The sequence below is a fragment of the Chiloscyllium punctatum genome, chromosome 15 (assembly GCF_047496795.1).
Source record: "Chiloscyllium punctatum isolate Juve2018m chromosome 15, sChiPun1.3, whole genome shotgun sequence".
In the NCBI taxonomy this organism is placed as follows: Eukaryota; Metazoa; Chordata; class Chondrichthyes; order Orectolobiformes; family Hemiscylliidae; genus Chiloscyllium; species Chiloscyllium punctatum.
Genome location: NC_092753.1, coordinates 37,840,055 through 37,856,899, shown reverse-complemented (window position 1 = coordinate 37,856,899; position 16,845 = coordinate 37,840,055). Strand labels below are relative to the sequence as shown.

The 16,845-nt window shown below is 38.0% G+C and overlaps 1 protein-coding gene across 16 annotated transcripts in view; it reads right to left on the bottom strand.

Moving 5' to 3' along the window:
* Window positions 1–16,845, bottom strand: part of dmd (dystrophin) — a 1,983,813-nt gene that overhangs the window by 886,404 nt on the left and 1,080,564 nt on the right. For all 16 annotated transcript variants that reach the window (XM_072585000.1, XM_072584994.1, XM_072584999.1 and 13 more), the window contains one exon: window positions 3,095–3,292. In XM_072585000.1, coding sequence (XP_072441101.1) covers window positions 3,095–3,292 — 198 coding nt within the window. The remainder of the gene's footprint in view (window positions 1–3,094; window positions 3,293–16,845) is intronic.

Genomic DNA, 16,845 nt, shown 5'->3' with positions numbered 1-16,845 from the left:
AGTACAAGCTACATTTGTAGCTTCTGCAGATTTATTTCAGAACAGGATAGAACTGTGCCCATGGCTGCATCTCATGACAATTTAATAGTTCAGCTCAATTAAACCTAAGGCAATACTTGTGTGTAACCAGGGCAATCAATATCATTAAAATTGGTGTCAGCAATGATCATATCTAATATTTGTTAAGGAACAAGAGATGACTTGGTGGTGTTAATCAAGAGAAGTGTGTAATAGAAAGATCTGGTTGCCACCAAAAACAAAATATCGTGCAAAGGTCAATGCTTTTCAAGGAGTAACAAGTCAGGGTGAGGTCAAGCACACACTGAGGTCAGTAGTGTTGTGGATCGTGCCAAAGGATGTTGTAGGTTACACAGGGACATAGATAAGATGCAGAGCTAGGCTGAGAGGTGGTAAATGGCGTTTAATGCAGAAAAGTGTGAGGTGATTCACTTTGGAAGGAGTAACAGTAATTCAGAGTACAGGGTGAATGTTAAGATTCTTGGTAGTTTCGATAACAGAGAGATCTGTGTGTCCATATACATACATCCCTGAAAGTTGCCACCCAGGTTGATAGAGTTGTTAAGAAGGCATACGATGTGTTGGCTCGCATTTTATTAGTTGAAGGATTGAGTTTCAAAGCCATGAGGTCATGCTGCAGTTTCCTAAAATCCTGGAGCGGCCGCACTTGGAGTATTGCATACAGTTCTGGTTGCCGCATTGTAGGAAGGATGTGGAAGCTTTGGAAAGGGTTCAGAGGAGATTTACTAGGATGTTGCCTGGTATGGAGGGAAGGTCTTCCGAGGAAAGGCTGAGGGAATGGAGTTTGTTTTCATTAGAGAGAAGGAGGTTGAGAGGTGACTTAGTTGAGACATATAAGATAATCAGAGGGTTAGATAGGGTGGACACCGTTTTCCTCAGAAGGTGATGGCTAGCATGTGGGGACATAGCTTTAATTGAGGCATGGTACTTACAAATGTCAGAAGTAGTTTCTTTACTCAGAGAGTAGTTGGGGCATGGAACGGCCGGCCTGTAACAGCAGTAGACTCGCTAACTTTAAGGGCATTTAAAGGATCATTGGATAGACATATGGATGAAAATGGAATCGTGTAGATTAAATGGGCTTCAGATTGGTTTCACAGGTTGGTGCAACATCAAGGGCTGAGGGGCCTGTACTGCACGGTAATGTTCTATGTTCTACGTACACACATTGAACAATGTTCAAAAACTATAAAATTAAAAAAAAAAATCAAGTGCTTGTCACAAATGCAGGGAAATAAATTTGCATTTGTATATGTGAGCTACAATACAGCCTACTTGGATTTTTGCAAAAAAAAATTGTGTGGATTTGCAAAAAAACAAGCACTCCTTTTATCTGATATTTGGACATGAAGTTATAAAGCTACAATGATATAATTTTGACCTCTAAGAGGTTGTACACATTCTTAGAGGGATATACCAGTCTAAAACCAACATGTTGGAGAAGAAAAAAAACTATGTTGGGTGATTTCTGTACTGAGATTAGACTCTAAAGCATTGTGAAGAAATTTTAAATGTGAAGAAATTATTGTACGCCTAGAAACAATGTGAAACAGCAGCATATTATAACTTTCCACTGCATGGTCACCAATGATTCTCTTTAAAATTCCAGTTTGAGTCTTTTCCCCACACCGGATAGAAGAGAAGGATTAAAATGAAAGAACAAATCATCAAGCCACTTTTAAAACATTGGTGTTAACCAAGGAAGAGGAACATATTCCCATTTTATCCAATCAATCATGAAGATTTGTCAAAACAGGCAACTGCGTAAGGCTAACACCATATTTCACCAGTTAGTGAACCTTCTTTCACCTCTCAGTTTTTTTTTCTATCCGCTAAGTCATGAAAGTGATATTTTGTCTTTTGAAATATACCAGATTTTAATCTAAAAGTTGTTTGACAAAGTTACAAAGGGAGTAAGATCATGGAGATGGCAAACAACTGTGTTATAAATTAATACACAGAAGCGCTTGAGGTATCTGCTATCTACAATTGAAATGATTGGAAATGAAGCTTGCTATGTGGGATGAATAGGATAGTTAGTCATTTTTACACTGAGACTCTAATCTTTCATTGTGAAATAGATTTAATAATAGGCGTGTACCAAAGCTTTCAAATTAGTTAAACTTGATGGTAACAAATTGAAAAAAAGTAGAAATTTAAAAACTACAGAGATACAAAGTGAATGAAGAAAACAGTTTCATGAGTGAAAGTGTAAGACTGAACTCCGAAAATAAGAATGCCAGTTTGTACGACATTCTAAATGAGTTAGCTCTGAAGAATAGATAAACAAATTGATTTTGAGATTCGGACACATGTCATTACAAGTTAATTCATGTGCAAATAATCAAAAAGACTACTTGGATCACAACATGTTTAGAATACAAATGCCACAGTATTATTGCCATTACAGAGCATGCATCTGGAATACTACATTCAACTTTGAGTACCACATATTAGGAAAGGTCTTTAAATAGAGTTTCAAAGTAATCAGAATTCAGTTCCTCTGTATAAATAATGAAGAATATGGAAAAGGAATGTTGAAAATAACTCTTCTCGCTGATAGTGGAATTTGGAGTAAGCAAATTCAGGTTAGATAAGTAATTCAGGTCAGATAAGTAATTCAGACAAAGAATTAAACAAATTTGAAAAACCATTCTTCCAAGGAAACATACTTACAAAATCAACTAAGGTATTTAAAAGGGAATTTTATGAGAAATGAGGATATTAAGGGATATTGAAAGAAAGTCAGTGCTTCTGATTATAAAAATAGAGCTTGAATGACGAGCTAAGTAGTGAAGCAGTCTCAATGGGCTGACTGACCTCGGTGTGTTTCTGAGAGATCAAATTATCTAGTCAGGCATAGCAATTTCAAAAGCTTTGTCTGATGGCTAGGGTTGAGATAGTTGAAGAGTAGCACATTCAGAGGAAGCATGGGGTTTAATAACAGCTATGAACAATGTGATTCAAAGCCTTTTTTTTATGATTAACTGCATGTACAAGCTTCATTGAACCCTGGTCCTAGTTAACTATATTTTATCACTTCAGCATATCTTACCTTTAAGCAAGCATCCTGCTTGGAGAAATCTTCAAAGTCCTTTACTTGGAGCTCAGGGGAGTTGAGCAGAGCCTCCACATCACACACAGCTTGGTGAAGCTGGTGTATCTCGGCCAGGTAGGTGGAAGGCACATAAGAGGGCTCTGGTAACATCCCTTCAGTCAGCACAGTTACAATGCTCTCTTCCTTAATACTTTGCTAGTGTGAAAATATAACATGATATTTAACAACAAACAAACAAACAAATAATCACTAGCTGAAATAACAAACTGCATTACTGAGGTTGACAAAACATCAACATCCTGAAAAATTATTTCAAACAACATAACTGATCACACTGTTAGTAAATATGGCACTTTAGCTTCTGAAAATAGTCCTTCAAAGATTGTTTTATCATAAGCTTACCCACAGTGCAAATGCAAATTTCTTGGAAGTTTTCAAATCAGTTTCCGTAATCATAGAGTTGAAAACATAGAATCAGGTTTGAGGACTTTAAACACAAAGCACTTAAACAGATACAGCATTATTCTCCTGTCGCCAAAGTTACTTCAAAAATATTCCTGCTGAATAAAAAATCCCCTTTTCCAAGGTACATGATGAGTTATGTGGAGTCAAACTAATCAGTGTTTACCCCCTCCATTAAGCAGGGAAGTTAAAATCATTTGAAAGTCATTCAAAGCCTGTGCCACATCGTTTTTTTTTGCAACATCAAAATTTACCCACTCTCAGCAAACGGCCAAGTAATATTAGTTTGTGTTAATAGAATTTCACAAACAAATAAACAGGCTCCGTAATAAAGTGTCAATGTGTATCACTAATGATGTCGCTGAGCATAAATCATTATTCTAACTTGATAGATAAATAAATATACAAATTGAGATCACTCAAAACATTTTAAACAATTAGCCAATCCTTGCTTCTTCCCCACTTGCAACCATAAGTTTTATAGAGCTGTTAATGAACAGAGTGGGGAATTACTCAAAGATTGGACATTAACAAACATCTTACAATTTAAAAGTATGAAATTTTCAGGCCATGCAAGTGATGACAATAGATGTTTAGCTCCACCGATATAACATATTTTTACAATTAAGCCAATTAGTATATCGGTTAACTTCAAAAAACTTATTCAAATAACAAAGAAAAGAGATGAACAGAGAAATGAATTAGGATTGTAATGAAGCAGCATGGGGTTCAATGAGAAATATGTCAAAATAGATTTTAAAAATACCATGAAGCCTCGGGTGTCTTCAAGATGGAAGATGATGTGATGCAGCATTCTGAGCATGTTCCTGTATGTGTGAAACAGGTACAGCTGCAAGCATCTTTTGAGTTCAACAGTGAACATAGCAGTCATGTTTTTAACAGCTCCAAAGAAAATAAATAGTATGTAAAATAAGGCTCAATACCATGCAACTTTTTCCTTCAAATCCTAATGAAGCTTTTGAGAACCACAAATTTTAAGTAGAATACATTAAGCATAAATTAGCAGCATAGAATAACATTAAGTGTTTCCTGTCAAGAAAATAACCTGAAACTGCTTGTTTTCTGCAGTTAAAACATCATGCCAAAACTTTCCAAATAATGTGTGAATATTATGTTAATTTCATCAGGATACTTTTCTCAAATCTGATCTTGAATTCTAAAAATGAAACGATTGGCTCAATGAGTTCATACAATGTAAGACGTCCTGTTAATAATGATTGAGGCAAAATGAGTCAAATGATTGAAGTGTTACGTATTTAGGGAAATCAGAGACTATTAATGCAAACCGTGACTTCACATTTACACCAGGACAAGAACTCACCAATGGCTCCAATGGATGTGCTATTTGACACTTTATATAGATCACATCCATAGTAATTTGCTATGTTTCATATAATTGCATAGTCATTTCTGTTATTAAATTGTTAAGCTAAAGCACTGGAATTGTTTACAGTAAATGTTTCTGTTTGATCATGTTAAAATTCATCAACAGAAAAATACATAATGTTTCAATGTTAAACAGGAGATTTAAACTGATTTCGTTATAATTTGTGAATGATTCAACATAAAAGATAAAGGAGCATAAATGTGTCAGTATGATGTGGAACATTTAACTGAGTTCTCCAACAGATTCATGTGCAACTGATTCTATCAGGAGCAGGGATGGAAATTGAGAGAAGAAAAATGAGCAAAGCTGAAAATCTGAAGAACATAGAAAAACTTGAAGGGTAAAGAACCAATCAGCTCGAGGAACATTGTGATAATAGAATGGCTTTAAGAGATGTATTTTCTCCCGGCTATTTGTTTGAAGAGAGGTTTTAAAACAGAGGTTCAAATCTGTCCATTTGACTCCAATAAAGTAGACAGCTGGTGAGGCTTCGGGTTTTATTTTAAATAAGAGTTAGAACAATAGAAGCAGCCTGATGGGTGGGGTCAAGCTCCCACATAGCTAGGATTTTGAGTTTTAGTTTCTCAGTAGCAGTTGCTGGAGCTTTGAAGCTCAGTTTGGAAGCTACAGTACATCTCGCTCTGCTACTCATAATTTCAGAGCTTGCTCTTGATGTTTCCCCCCTGGATGGGAGAAATGCCTGTGACAAAAGTGGTTTTATTGAATTTTCTTTTTGCCAACGGTATGTTTATGGGGCGTTACTATATTGAAACAGTTAATTAGTAGTAGTATATATATCTATTATTTTGTTAAGCATTTTGTTCAAATTACAGTTAAGCCAACACTTTGTTTTCTTTCTGTTTTGTCTATATCTTAACTGTAGTGTAAAAATGAAGTATGTTTTCCTTAATGTTGAATAGTTTGACCAATCAAATTGTACCTGGAACACCACACCTGGCAGTTACCTTTAAAGTAAGAAAAAGAGTCGAGATGATCTTCTGAATATTTTGAGGGAGTTTGATCTGGTCAAAAACAGCTTGTTTCTTTCACAACTTATTAAATGGCTACATTTCAAGCAATCTATTCTAAAATCTTCAGATTCTTTTTCAAATTCCCATTTAAGTAAGATTTATTAACATCCCGAATCTTTGCTGTTACTTCAATCCTTTTTCACTGAAAGCATTAGCAGAAGCTATCACAAAGGGGTCAAAACATTTATGTCTGCAAATGTGGTTTTCACAGCTCAGCTAACAGTAAAAAAATCAAGATAATATGAAAAAAGTATCAGCATTTCCCCCCTTTCCCTGTACTACTAATTATAAAAAAGATACAGCTATTAAGCACCAAATTTCTTTCTGGACAAGTGTTGATCTGATTTCTTTTAAAAATGATCAAATCTGTTTTGAAGAAGTTCTTTTAACTGAAAGATCAATGCAGTAAAATTTGCATCATTTGGCTCCTCACCAACCGGCATCTCCAATAAGCCTCTGTGGGCATCATGTTTGCTTTATAAAACATAGATCTTGTTAATCTGTAAAATAACAAGCTGAATATTCAAACTATTTTTCCCTCACTATTTCCAGTGAAAAGAATTAAAAGGTGGAGAGGGTCGAAGCCAAGTTGTAGTACATGTCAATATATTGTTTTTGTTTGATTCTGAAAATAACATGAACTATGTTCAGTGAACAGGCACCATTTGATCCTAGTGTTGTTAGATTACACACGTTTTACAATATACCTTGTCTTTTCAAACGCTGTGTATTGTCAGTATTTCCTTTGTTATTGTCACCTTATAGTGCGAAGAGATAATTAATCATTGAACAAATTAGATCATTTTGGACAAATATAGTTTGACATCTAGTCATGTATAAGTTTCATTTTAACGAAAATAAGTATTGATCTCAAAAACAAAGAACTTCTTTAAAGACTCAGCAGGAGTTTGTGCTTGGAGTAGGTGAACTGTAAAAACCAAAATTTGTTCAGATAGAGTCGTAGAGACGTACAGCATGGAAACAGACCCTTCGGTCCAACCCATCCATGCCGACCAGATATCCCAATCTAGTCCCACCTGCCAGCACCTGGCCCATATCCCTCCAAACCCTTCCTATTCATATACCCATCCAAATCTATTCTTCAAATATACCAAATAAATTGATTTTTGTTTGGCAAGTTACAGGGCACCACAAAATACATTAATGCTTTAAGAGGGAATAACTACAGGGTGGAAATGTGCAGCTTAGAAAGGGAAAATGATCCAAGAGTTTCTCCTCCCAATTATTATCAACGCCTCTACTGAAAATGTATTTGCTTGGATATTAAATGAGGAGGTTTGGGCTCAGTTCTTATGTCCTGCTGATAAATAGCCTTCGAATATTCACAAGTGAAGCTGCTACATAAATGATGGCCACTTAGTCCAGATAGCAAAAGGTTCCCTTGGAACTGTGCACTGACCAGATAAATGCTCCTGGCATGAGTAAAAGGCAGAGAAAGAAAATAAGTCTTTCAATAATGACTGCATTGCTAAATTAACATGCATTATGTATTTTATTGATTTACTTATCCTGCTGATATTTTAAAGAACTGAAGAATTCCATTTGGTTTCCTGTTGAAGAATAAAAGTGGACTGAGCTCTGTAGAGGTAATGAAATGAATTTTCCCAGCCCATGGAATTAAGCTCGAAAGTGGTTATGAGTGGGAGGTGGGGGTGGGTCGGGGGGTTTGGTGTGGGCATAAATATACAACAATTAGGACAGACCCTGATGCATCCCACTCTCAAGGAGTTTCTCCAGCACTGGAATGACAACTGTGTCAGCTCCTGACCACACTGAGACAGGCAGCTAAACTGAACTGTTAAGGCCTCAAGAAGAAACAAATTACAATCACTACAATTTAGAAGCTTAAGGGACGATCTCAAAGTCTTCAAGCTATTAACAGGAAAAGAAAGGATAGATAAAGGTAAACTACTCCCATTAGTAGTTTGAGACTTGAGAACCTAGGGGCTTGGTCTGAGAATTAGGGCCAGACTGTACAAGGGAGATGTTAGGAAGTACTGCTCCACACAAAGGGTGTTAAATGTTTGGAATTCTCCTCCACAAATGGTAGCGGATGCAAGATCAGTTGTTAATTTGAAATCTGAGAAATACATTCTCGAAAAGCATAGGTGTTAAGGATAACGGGCAGCCCATATGGACTTAGGCCACAGATCAGCCATGATGTCATGGAATGTTAGAGTAGGCTCAAAAGACTAAATGGCTTATTCCTGTTCCTATATTCCCATCTCTTTCTCATTTTGTTGGTTGATCATGCTCCCACCAACTGTGCAGGCCACCAGCTCAACTGTGAGGATGCCCCAACAATGCGGTAAGCAAATTAATGAAATGCTGTAATCAGACTGACACAATGGAAGTTTCCCCTCCAAGCTAATTTACCTCCATGCTGATGACTTTTTGCTTGATATGGAGGTCAGTCAATACGTTTCAGGGTCATACAGCACAGAAACAGACCCTTCGATCTAACTGACCCAAGCTGAACATAATCCCAAACAAAACTAGTCCCATCTGCTTGCTCCTGGCCCTAATCCCTCCAAACCTTTCCTATTCATGTACTTATCCAGATGTCTTTTAAACATGGTAATTGTACTCACTTCCTCAGGGAGTTCATTCCACACATGAAGGACCCTATGTGAAAAAAAACGTCCCATGTCTTCTTTTAAATCTCTCTCCTCTCACCTTAAAAATGTGTCACCTAATCTTGAAATCCCCCATCCTAAGGAAAAGACAACTACCATTAACTCTGCCTGTACCCAGCATTATTTTATACACTTCTGTTAGGTTGTCTCTCAACTAAAGCTGCCTCATCATTGCTGAGAAGATCTCTGGTGGGAAGTGCAAGTTTGGAATTTTCAAGAAAAAATGCATGGGATGTGGGCTTTGCTAATTGGGTCAGCATTTATTGCCCATCCCTAGTTGCCCTTCAATAGGTGATGGTGAGTTACCTTCTTGAACCGCCTGTGTTGTAGGTATGCAAAGGGAATCCATAACCAAAAATATTAGATTCTTTAAAAGTTTTATCCAATCCTAAACTAGTCAAGATGAAGGGATAATCATGGTACTTTATTTGTTGCATTGCAATTAAAAATGCAAAGAAGAGATGGGCAAAGGAGAGGCGCAGGTCACATTCGTGTCAAAATTGTAAACAAATCAGTGGAAAAAATCTGATCTGTCATTCTGTATTTGTCCTTTGACCTCCATTCATATATTGTTGCAAACTTTTCACAATAGTGAATCAAGATTAGGAAACAGCTAACATAAAGCAAATGTTTATTTTCTTCTGAAATTGTGTATTTTTCATGAAATTCTGTAAAAAGTCTGTAACGTTAGTTCAAATGTAACCTCTCCCCACCAGTTATCCATCCAACTTCCACGACAGCATTTTGTGAAGAGGGTGTTCATTCAAAACATGCTGTTTAATCTCATTGAAAGTCGAGGATCAGAAACTACACAGCTGTAAAAAGCAGACCAGCATATTGCACCTATTATTTTTTCAATGTGACATTTTCCTCACAACATATTACTTTGTTGGTACATAAATGAACACAAAAGTGATATAATACAGCATTGCAAATGTTCCTTTGAATGAGAAGATTTGCTTTCACTTTATATGGCAACACTTGAACATCACAATGAATATCACAAGTGGGACAAGTATAATCAATAATTTAAAGAATATTTTCCTCTCCTTTTCAAAATGAAGGAAAACAAACGCCAGTGTCATAAATTAAAGTGATACAATGACGTGATGTAATTTTATTTGTTGTAAAATAAGAACTGCAAGCCTCCAATTCACTTCCATGTAATCAAATTTGGAAATATTCACATATTCACATTGCTGCTTGCAATTGAAATTAGAGTGTTACTCTTGTTTTTTTTGACAGTGAAAGCCGAGAAGTTGCTGTGAGCAATCTCGGTATTTGATGCATTGGTAAGATATTTGCCTGCCCATTACTGTAATACAATCATTTACTTGTTTATCTTAAATCTAGTCCCTTCTCTGTTAAAACATTAGAAAAGAAAATGGTGACACAAACTGATTAATCTTTTATGCATCAACATTTTATGCATTGTGTACAGAAAACAACTTGTACATTTCATGATTTGACAGTATCCTGTTCTCACTGTTGTAATGTGGCAAGCATGATGGTTAATTTGTGAACAACTAGGTTCCATAAACAGCACTGAGATAATGACCAGATTACAGTGATGCTGATGGAGTGCTTAGGGATGACTTCGACCCTAATTTGATTTATTTATTATCATTTGTATTTTGTTACAAAACACAGCGAATACTGTTGTACAGTGTCACCATTCTTTGGTTCCATCCTAAAACGCAGAAAAATGCTGTCATAGAATTGTTCATGTGAATCTATTTGTCCTTTTGGGAAAGAGATCTACAAGCCTTACTTGGTTTGACCTTTTTTGTGACTCTCGATCCACAACAATTTGGTTGACTTTCATTTGCCCTCTGACGTAGCTTTAAGCCACTCAGTTATATCAAAACTGTTACTAAGTCTAAAGAAAGGAGTAAAACAGGATGCACTACACAACATTGTTCTTGGCACCACAGCAACAATGAAAAACTTGGTCCTGAAGATGCCTGAACGTTCTCTTTATTAACACCTTATGCCACAATTGGGAGAGCTATACAGCGCAATAGTCAAGCAACAACCTGGAATCATCTGTAAAGTAAGATTCAGAGACAGTGTATATGTATCAGACACTCCTATCATTATCCACAGGTGTGTCCTACTCCACCATCAAGACAGACAAACCCAAGATGTCAGCACAGTGGCATATCACCAGTAAGGAATTGCCCTGAGCATCCCCAATATTGATTTTGGAACTCAAAGTCTCAAGTATTGAGTCAAACATGGCCAAGAAAACATCCTGCAGATTACTCCCTAAATCCTCACTCAAATAAGCACTGTCTGACAAATCAATAATTCTCCATGTTGAACACAACTTGGTGGAAGCAGAAAGAGTTCCCAAGTACAGAATGTATTCTGAGTGGTGGACTTCAATGTTGATCACCAACAGTGGCTTAGTAGCACCAGTACTAAATGAAACAAAAAAGAAACAACTGCCAGAATGTGTCTGTGGCAGGTGGTGGAGTAATCAACAACAGGGAAGAAGCTATTTGACCTCATCCTTATCAATCTCTAACGTGGGTCCGTGATAGTTTCCTATAGCAATATGACCTGGATGAGACAAGGGGACAAGTGATATTGGATCTAATAATGAGCAATAAGTCTGATTTGGCACGATTAATTTAATTAGTGATCCAGTTGTTTGTGACATTTGTCAAATAGTGATCATAACATGATCAAGTTTCACATAGTGCTTGGAAGAGAAAAGCAAATATCAAATACTACAATTTTGTATTAGTAAGGCAGACTTAATGCGATGAAGCAGAGACTGTCCATGGTGAACTGGAAAGCTCTGTCAATGGACGGTGTTCAAAGAGACATGTAACGCTGTTGAGAAGTAATTTGTAGCTATGCTAAGGAAAACCAAGGACAACAAAGGATGGAAGGGACAGCATAAAATGACAAGAAAAGGCATATGAAAATGGAAAAAAAATTAATACTCATTCAATGGAATGGGACAAATACAAAGACCAATAAAGGGACACAAACTGGCTTGTAAGATTGGCTAAAGAGAATTATGAAAGGAAATATGCAAGGGAAATAAAAGACAATAAGAGATTTTATAGTTAAGTGAAGGGAGTACTGTTGGCGCACTGAAGGCGGAGAGTGGGGATATTGTCAATCACCATGGGAAAATAGCAGACAAGCTGACCAATTACTTGGCTTCAGTATTCACAGCAGAATTTCATAGGAGGATACTTTGACTCAAGTCCCAGGAAAATTAAGAGGATCAGAGGCACAGTCGAAATAAAATTAGTGGAAGTAAATCATCAATAATGTGGAAATTAATAGAACTAAAGAATGGCATATCCCCAGGACCTAATAGCTTCCATCCATGGGTGTTAAAGGAGGTAGGAGAGGACATTGTCAATGCCCTAATCAGAATCTTCCAGAGTTTCCTGGATTTAGGAGTCGTACCTCTGGATTGGAAATTTACTCACATTACTCCATGTTTTAAGAAGGGTAAACAGTTAGCCTTACATCTGTGGTGGGGAAATTGTTGGAGTCTATAATTAAGGGTAATGAAACTGATCACCCTTGAAAACATTCAGTTAATCTGGGAGAGTCAGTGTGGATTCACGATGGGGTAGGTCATGCCTGACTAACCTTATGCATGTTTTTTTTGAAAAGGTAAAAAGGTGGTAGACAGAGGTGCAGTCAATGAATGTGTTTATATGGACTTTGAGAAGACTTTTGATAAACTTTCTCACATGAGACTGCTAGCTAAAGTGGAAGCCCATGGAATTGAGGGCAAATTATTGACGTGAAAAGGGAATTGGTTGAGTGACAGGGTACAGAGGTAGAAAAATAAGTAAGTACCAAAATTGGCAGGATGTGACTAGTGGATATCCCACAGAGATCTATGTTGTTTCCTCAATTGCTCACAATATTCATTAATGAGTTGGGTAATGGCATTAAAAAAAAACTATCCAAATTTGCTGATGATACAAAATTGGGCGGCATTATAGACAAGAGTTGACGACAGCATAAAATTACAACAGGATATTGATCAATTAGATGAATGGGCAAAACTATGGGAGATGAATTTTAACATAATCAATTGTGAGGTTATCTATTTCAGACCAAAGAAAGGGCAGATCAGGCTATTTTTAGAAGGCAACAAAGTTAAATACCATGCATATTTAATGAGATTGGGCGGTTCAGGTGCATTGTTCTTTGCAATGTCACAAACGGGTACAGAAAGTAGTCAAGGCAGTTAATGGAATGCTGGCCTCATATCAAAAGGGCTGGATTATAAGAATGTTACACAGAGTACTGGGCACTAGGCCTGGGGAAGGATGTTTTGGCCCTGGAGAGAGCTCAATGCAGGTATAGAAGGACTTCAGAGTTTAAGTTATGAGGGGGAGATTAGACAAATTAGGCTGTTATTCTCTAGAATTTAGAAGACTAAAGGGTGATCTAATTAAGGTTTTCAGCATATCAACAGGGAAAGATAAGGAAGATAAAGAGAAATTATTTCCACTGGTTGAAGATTCAAAAATAGGAGGCATAGTCTAAGAATTAGGGCTAGACTATTCAGGAGACATGTTAGAAAGCACTTCTACATGCAAAGCGTGGCAGAGAATTGGAATTCTCATTCATAAATGGCAGTCAATGCTAATTCAATTGTTAATTTTTTTACCATCAGGGACATCAGGTGATATGGGCCTCAGGCAAGCATATGGAGGTAGCTACAGATCAGCCATTATCTTATTGAATGGTGGAGCAGATGGAGGGGCTGACTGGGTTTTTCCTGTTCCTATGTTCCAGCACAACACACCAATGGGGTTAAAAAACAAAGTCAAATTATTTTTAACCTACGAATGTTTTACTCGGCCAGAAGATGATCCATCTCAGCCTCCTCTGGAGATCCCCAGCATCACGGTTATCAATCTTGAACCAATTTGATTCACTCCACATGATATCAATAAATAGCTGAACGCACCGGATACTGCAAAGACTATAGCCTGACAACATTTCAATGATAAGCTGTTTCAGTGCAGCTACAACACTGGCTTCCGACAATATGGAAAACTGCTCATGCATATTCTGTCCACAAAACGAAGGACAAGTTCAACTCAATCAGTGTTGATCAACACTGCCAATGAACAAGACTTGCAAAGGAATAACCTGCTTATTGAGCCTCAGTTTGGATTCTGCCAAAGCCCCTGACCTCATTCTAGCCTAGTTCAGAACATGGACAAAAAACGCTGCATTTAAAAGAGGAGATGAGAAAGGCAACACTTGACAAGTTATGGCATCAAGGAGCCCTTGCAAAACTGTAGTCAATGGGAATCAAGGAGACAAGTCTCTGCTGGCTGGAGTCATACCGAGCGCAGTGGAAAATGGTTGAACTTGGCGGTCGACTATTTTAGTCGAAGGACATCGCACAAAGGAGCACCCTTGGCTGCTTCATCAATGATTTTCCCTTTACCATTAGGACAGAATAAAGGAAACTCACTAACAATTGTACAAGGTTTAGCACCATTCGGCATTTCTCAGATACTGAAACAGTTTCTACACAAAGAGCTAGACAATGTTTAGAATTCGGCTGATGTGTTAAATAACATTCCGGCCAATTACGGGCCAGGCAAAGAATGCCTCCAATGTGGAGGAATCTAACCATCTCTCTTTGACTTTTAATGGTTTCACCGTCCTGAAAATTCAATTCCTTAGTATCAACATCTTAGGAGTTAAAATTGAACAGAAACTTGACCTGAACTAGCCAAATAAATATATGGCAGTAGATGCAGGTTAGAGGTTAGGAATTCAGTAGCAAATAATCCATCTCCTATCTCACAATAGCTGTAAACCACCTACAAGTCACAAATTCAGACCGTAATGGAATACTTTGCACTTGCCTGGATGGGTACAGTTCCAATCATTCTCAAGAAGCTTGACACCTTTCGGCACCGAGCCACCCACTTAATTGGCAGCCTATTAATCATTGCCAACATTCATTTTCTTCACTGCCAACACTCAGCGCCAGCAATGTGTACCAGCTACAAATTACACTGCAGTACTTCTGCCAGCCACCTTCGACAGCACCTACCAAACCTGCTACTGCCTGGAAGAACAAGTGTAGCAGATGGATGTGAATGCCATCACCTGCAAGGTCCCCTCCAAGCCACACACCATCCTGGATTGAAAATCCACCAGGGTAATTAGGGACAGACAAGAAAAGTAGGCCTCACTAATGGTGTCAACTTCCTATAGACAAATAAAAAGGGCAAAGACACAGCCTCCGTTTAAGATCCCATCTCAAACCTGTCACCTCTGACAGAGCAGCACTTATTCAGTATTGTATTGTTGTGTTATTCTGGCTCACAGTGTGAAGTTTCTGAAGTGGGATTTGTACTTTCTTACTCAGACACAATAATGTGGCCATTTAGCCAAGGCTTACACTCATTTCACAGTTACTGCGTGATCCTTTTCAGGTCAGGCACCACCTGCAAAAGTAAAAGAATGCATCAAGTTTGTTGGACCATAATTATTGGAATCCATTCCTTGAATTATTGTCAAGAATGTATCAGCCACATTCCCACTTAAATGTCATTTCTATTTCCAAGTGTGAATCAGAACAACTGAGAACAGCAGGTGCCTGATATTGTGACATTTTTATTTAAGAAACAAGAGTCAAAATGGAAGCCTTGCAAATTTATTCCGTATGCCACACAGTGGGAAACAGGATGCTACGAAAGAATCAAAGCACTAACTATAGTTAGGTTTTACAACAAATGATAAAATTAAGTCAGTTTCAGTTCATTAAGCACAAGTGTTAGAAATAGCAAGCATTGTGAAGAATACCATTTGCATTACCATAGTGCCTTAATTCTCAAATTTAAAAAAAATCATTCCAAGACCTACACAAAGTTGTGAGGAAATTGGATGTTGAAACAGAGGGGGATAGTTTAGAAGACACACTGTTTTTTTTAAAATGGGTAAGAGATCCGAGGGCCAAATATCCAAGACCGGGAGGAAAGGGTGCACAAGTGGTCAGCAAAACATGGGAAATATTCTTCAGACATGAGGGTTGAGACTTGTTATTCACAAACTTCATTTGAAAGACAGCATGCATCTTCACATTACAACAATTTCAGCATGCAGCTGTACATGATTCATACTTCTGACTGACAGCGGGAGGTCCAGCAGCATGTACAATGAGTATCTACATCAAACAGTTTGTATATTTTCAAGGCAATTGCTGCTTTTAACAGAGATTTCGAACAATCATATCTAATCTCTTGCTGACTGTGGAAGAATTGGCTAAAAGTAAAAAGCACACCAAGTTAGGATTGCAGGAGATTTGTGTTGTTCCTAGAGTGTGACTAGAGCCTCTGAGGAAAACTTTGAGATTGGATTCGGAGCACATGGACCGCTAGGTCAATTCCTGGAGACTGTCCTGTGGACCTGGTAACAGTGTCTTAGTAATTCAATGATCATACTTTGGCGTTCATGCTCAGTGAATGCATTTTCATGGGGCACATGCCTCCCCACCCCCACCAACCCCCACCAACCCCCACTGCACTCACAGCCTCACAGACTCCCAGTACAGCATATTCCATCAGCAATCAGGACTCAAGTCTAACCTTCACAGGCTCCAACTCATCCTCACGTACATGCCAATGCTACTGTCCACACATTCAACTCTCACTGCTTCCTTAAAGCTACAGCTATTTCGCATTTCCATCCATGCACTATGTAATATAATCACTAAGATTCCTCCTCTCCTTTTGCAGAAAACAAAATAGCCAGAACAGGAGGAAGCACAACAGAACTGAAGAGCTCAAGAAGACAGCTCACCACCATATTCTCAAGGGTATCGAGCCACTGGCAATAAATGCTGGCCCAACCAGCAAAACCCTCATCCCATAAATGAAAGAAACGTAAAGCTGTGGGATACAGGCACACTGACATCATCTGAACCCTCTCAGGCAGGCTGTGCCCAGAACCCAGAATCAATTTTGACAGAAGCTATCATATCTGGTATTCCTGGTCCTTCCAAACGCACCTTCTGCAGTCCGTCCTCATCCTCATCTGACATGTACTGAAAGCTACAGATCTTTGACAACTGACCTCCTGCTTTTCATGATACCTTCATCTTCATCTCAGCTTTCAGATACCAGATCATGGCCACCTGAGCAGCCAGTGCAGCCTTCAAAGGAATGGCAAGAA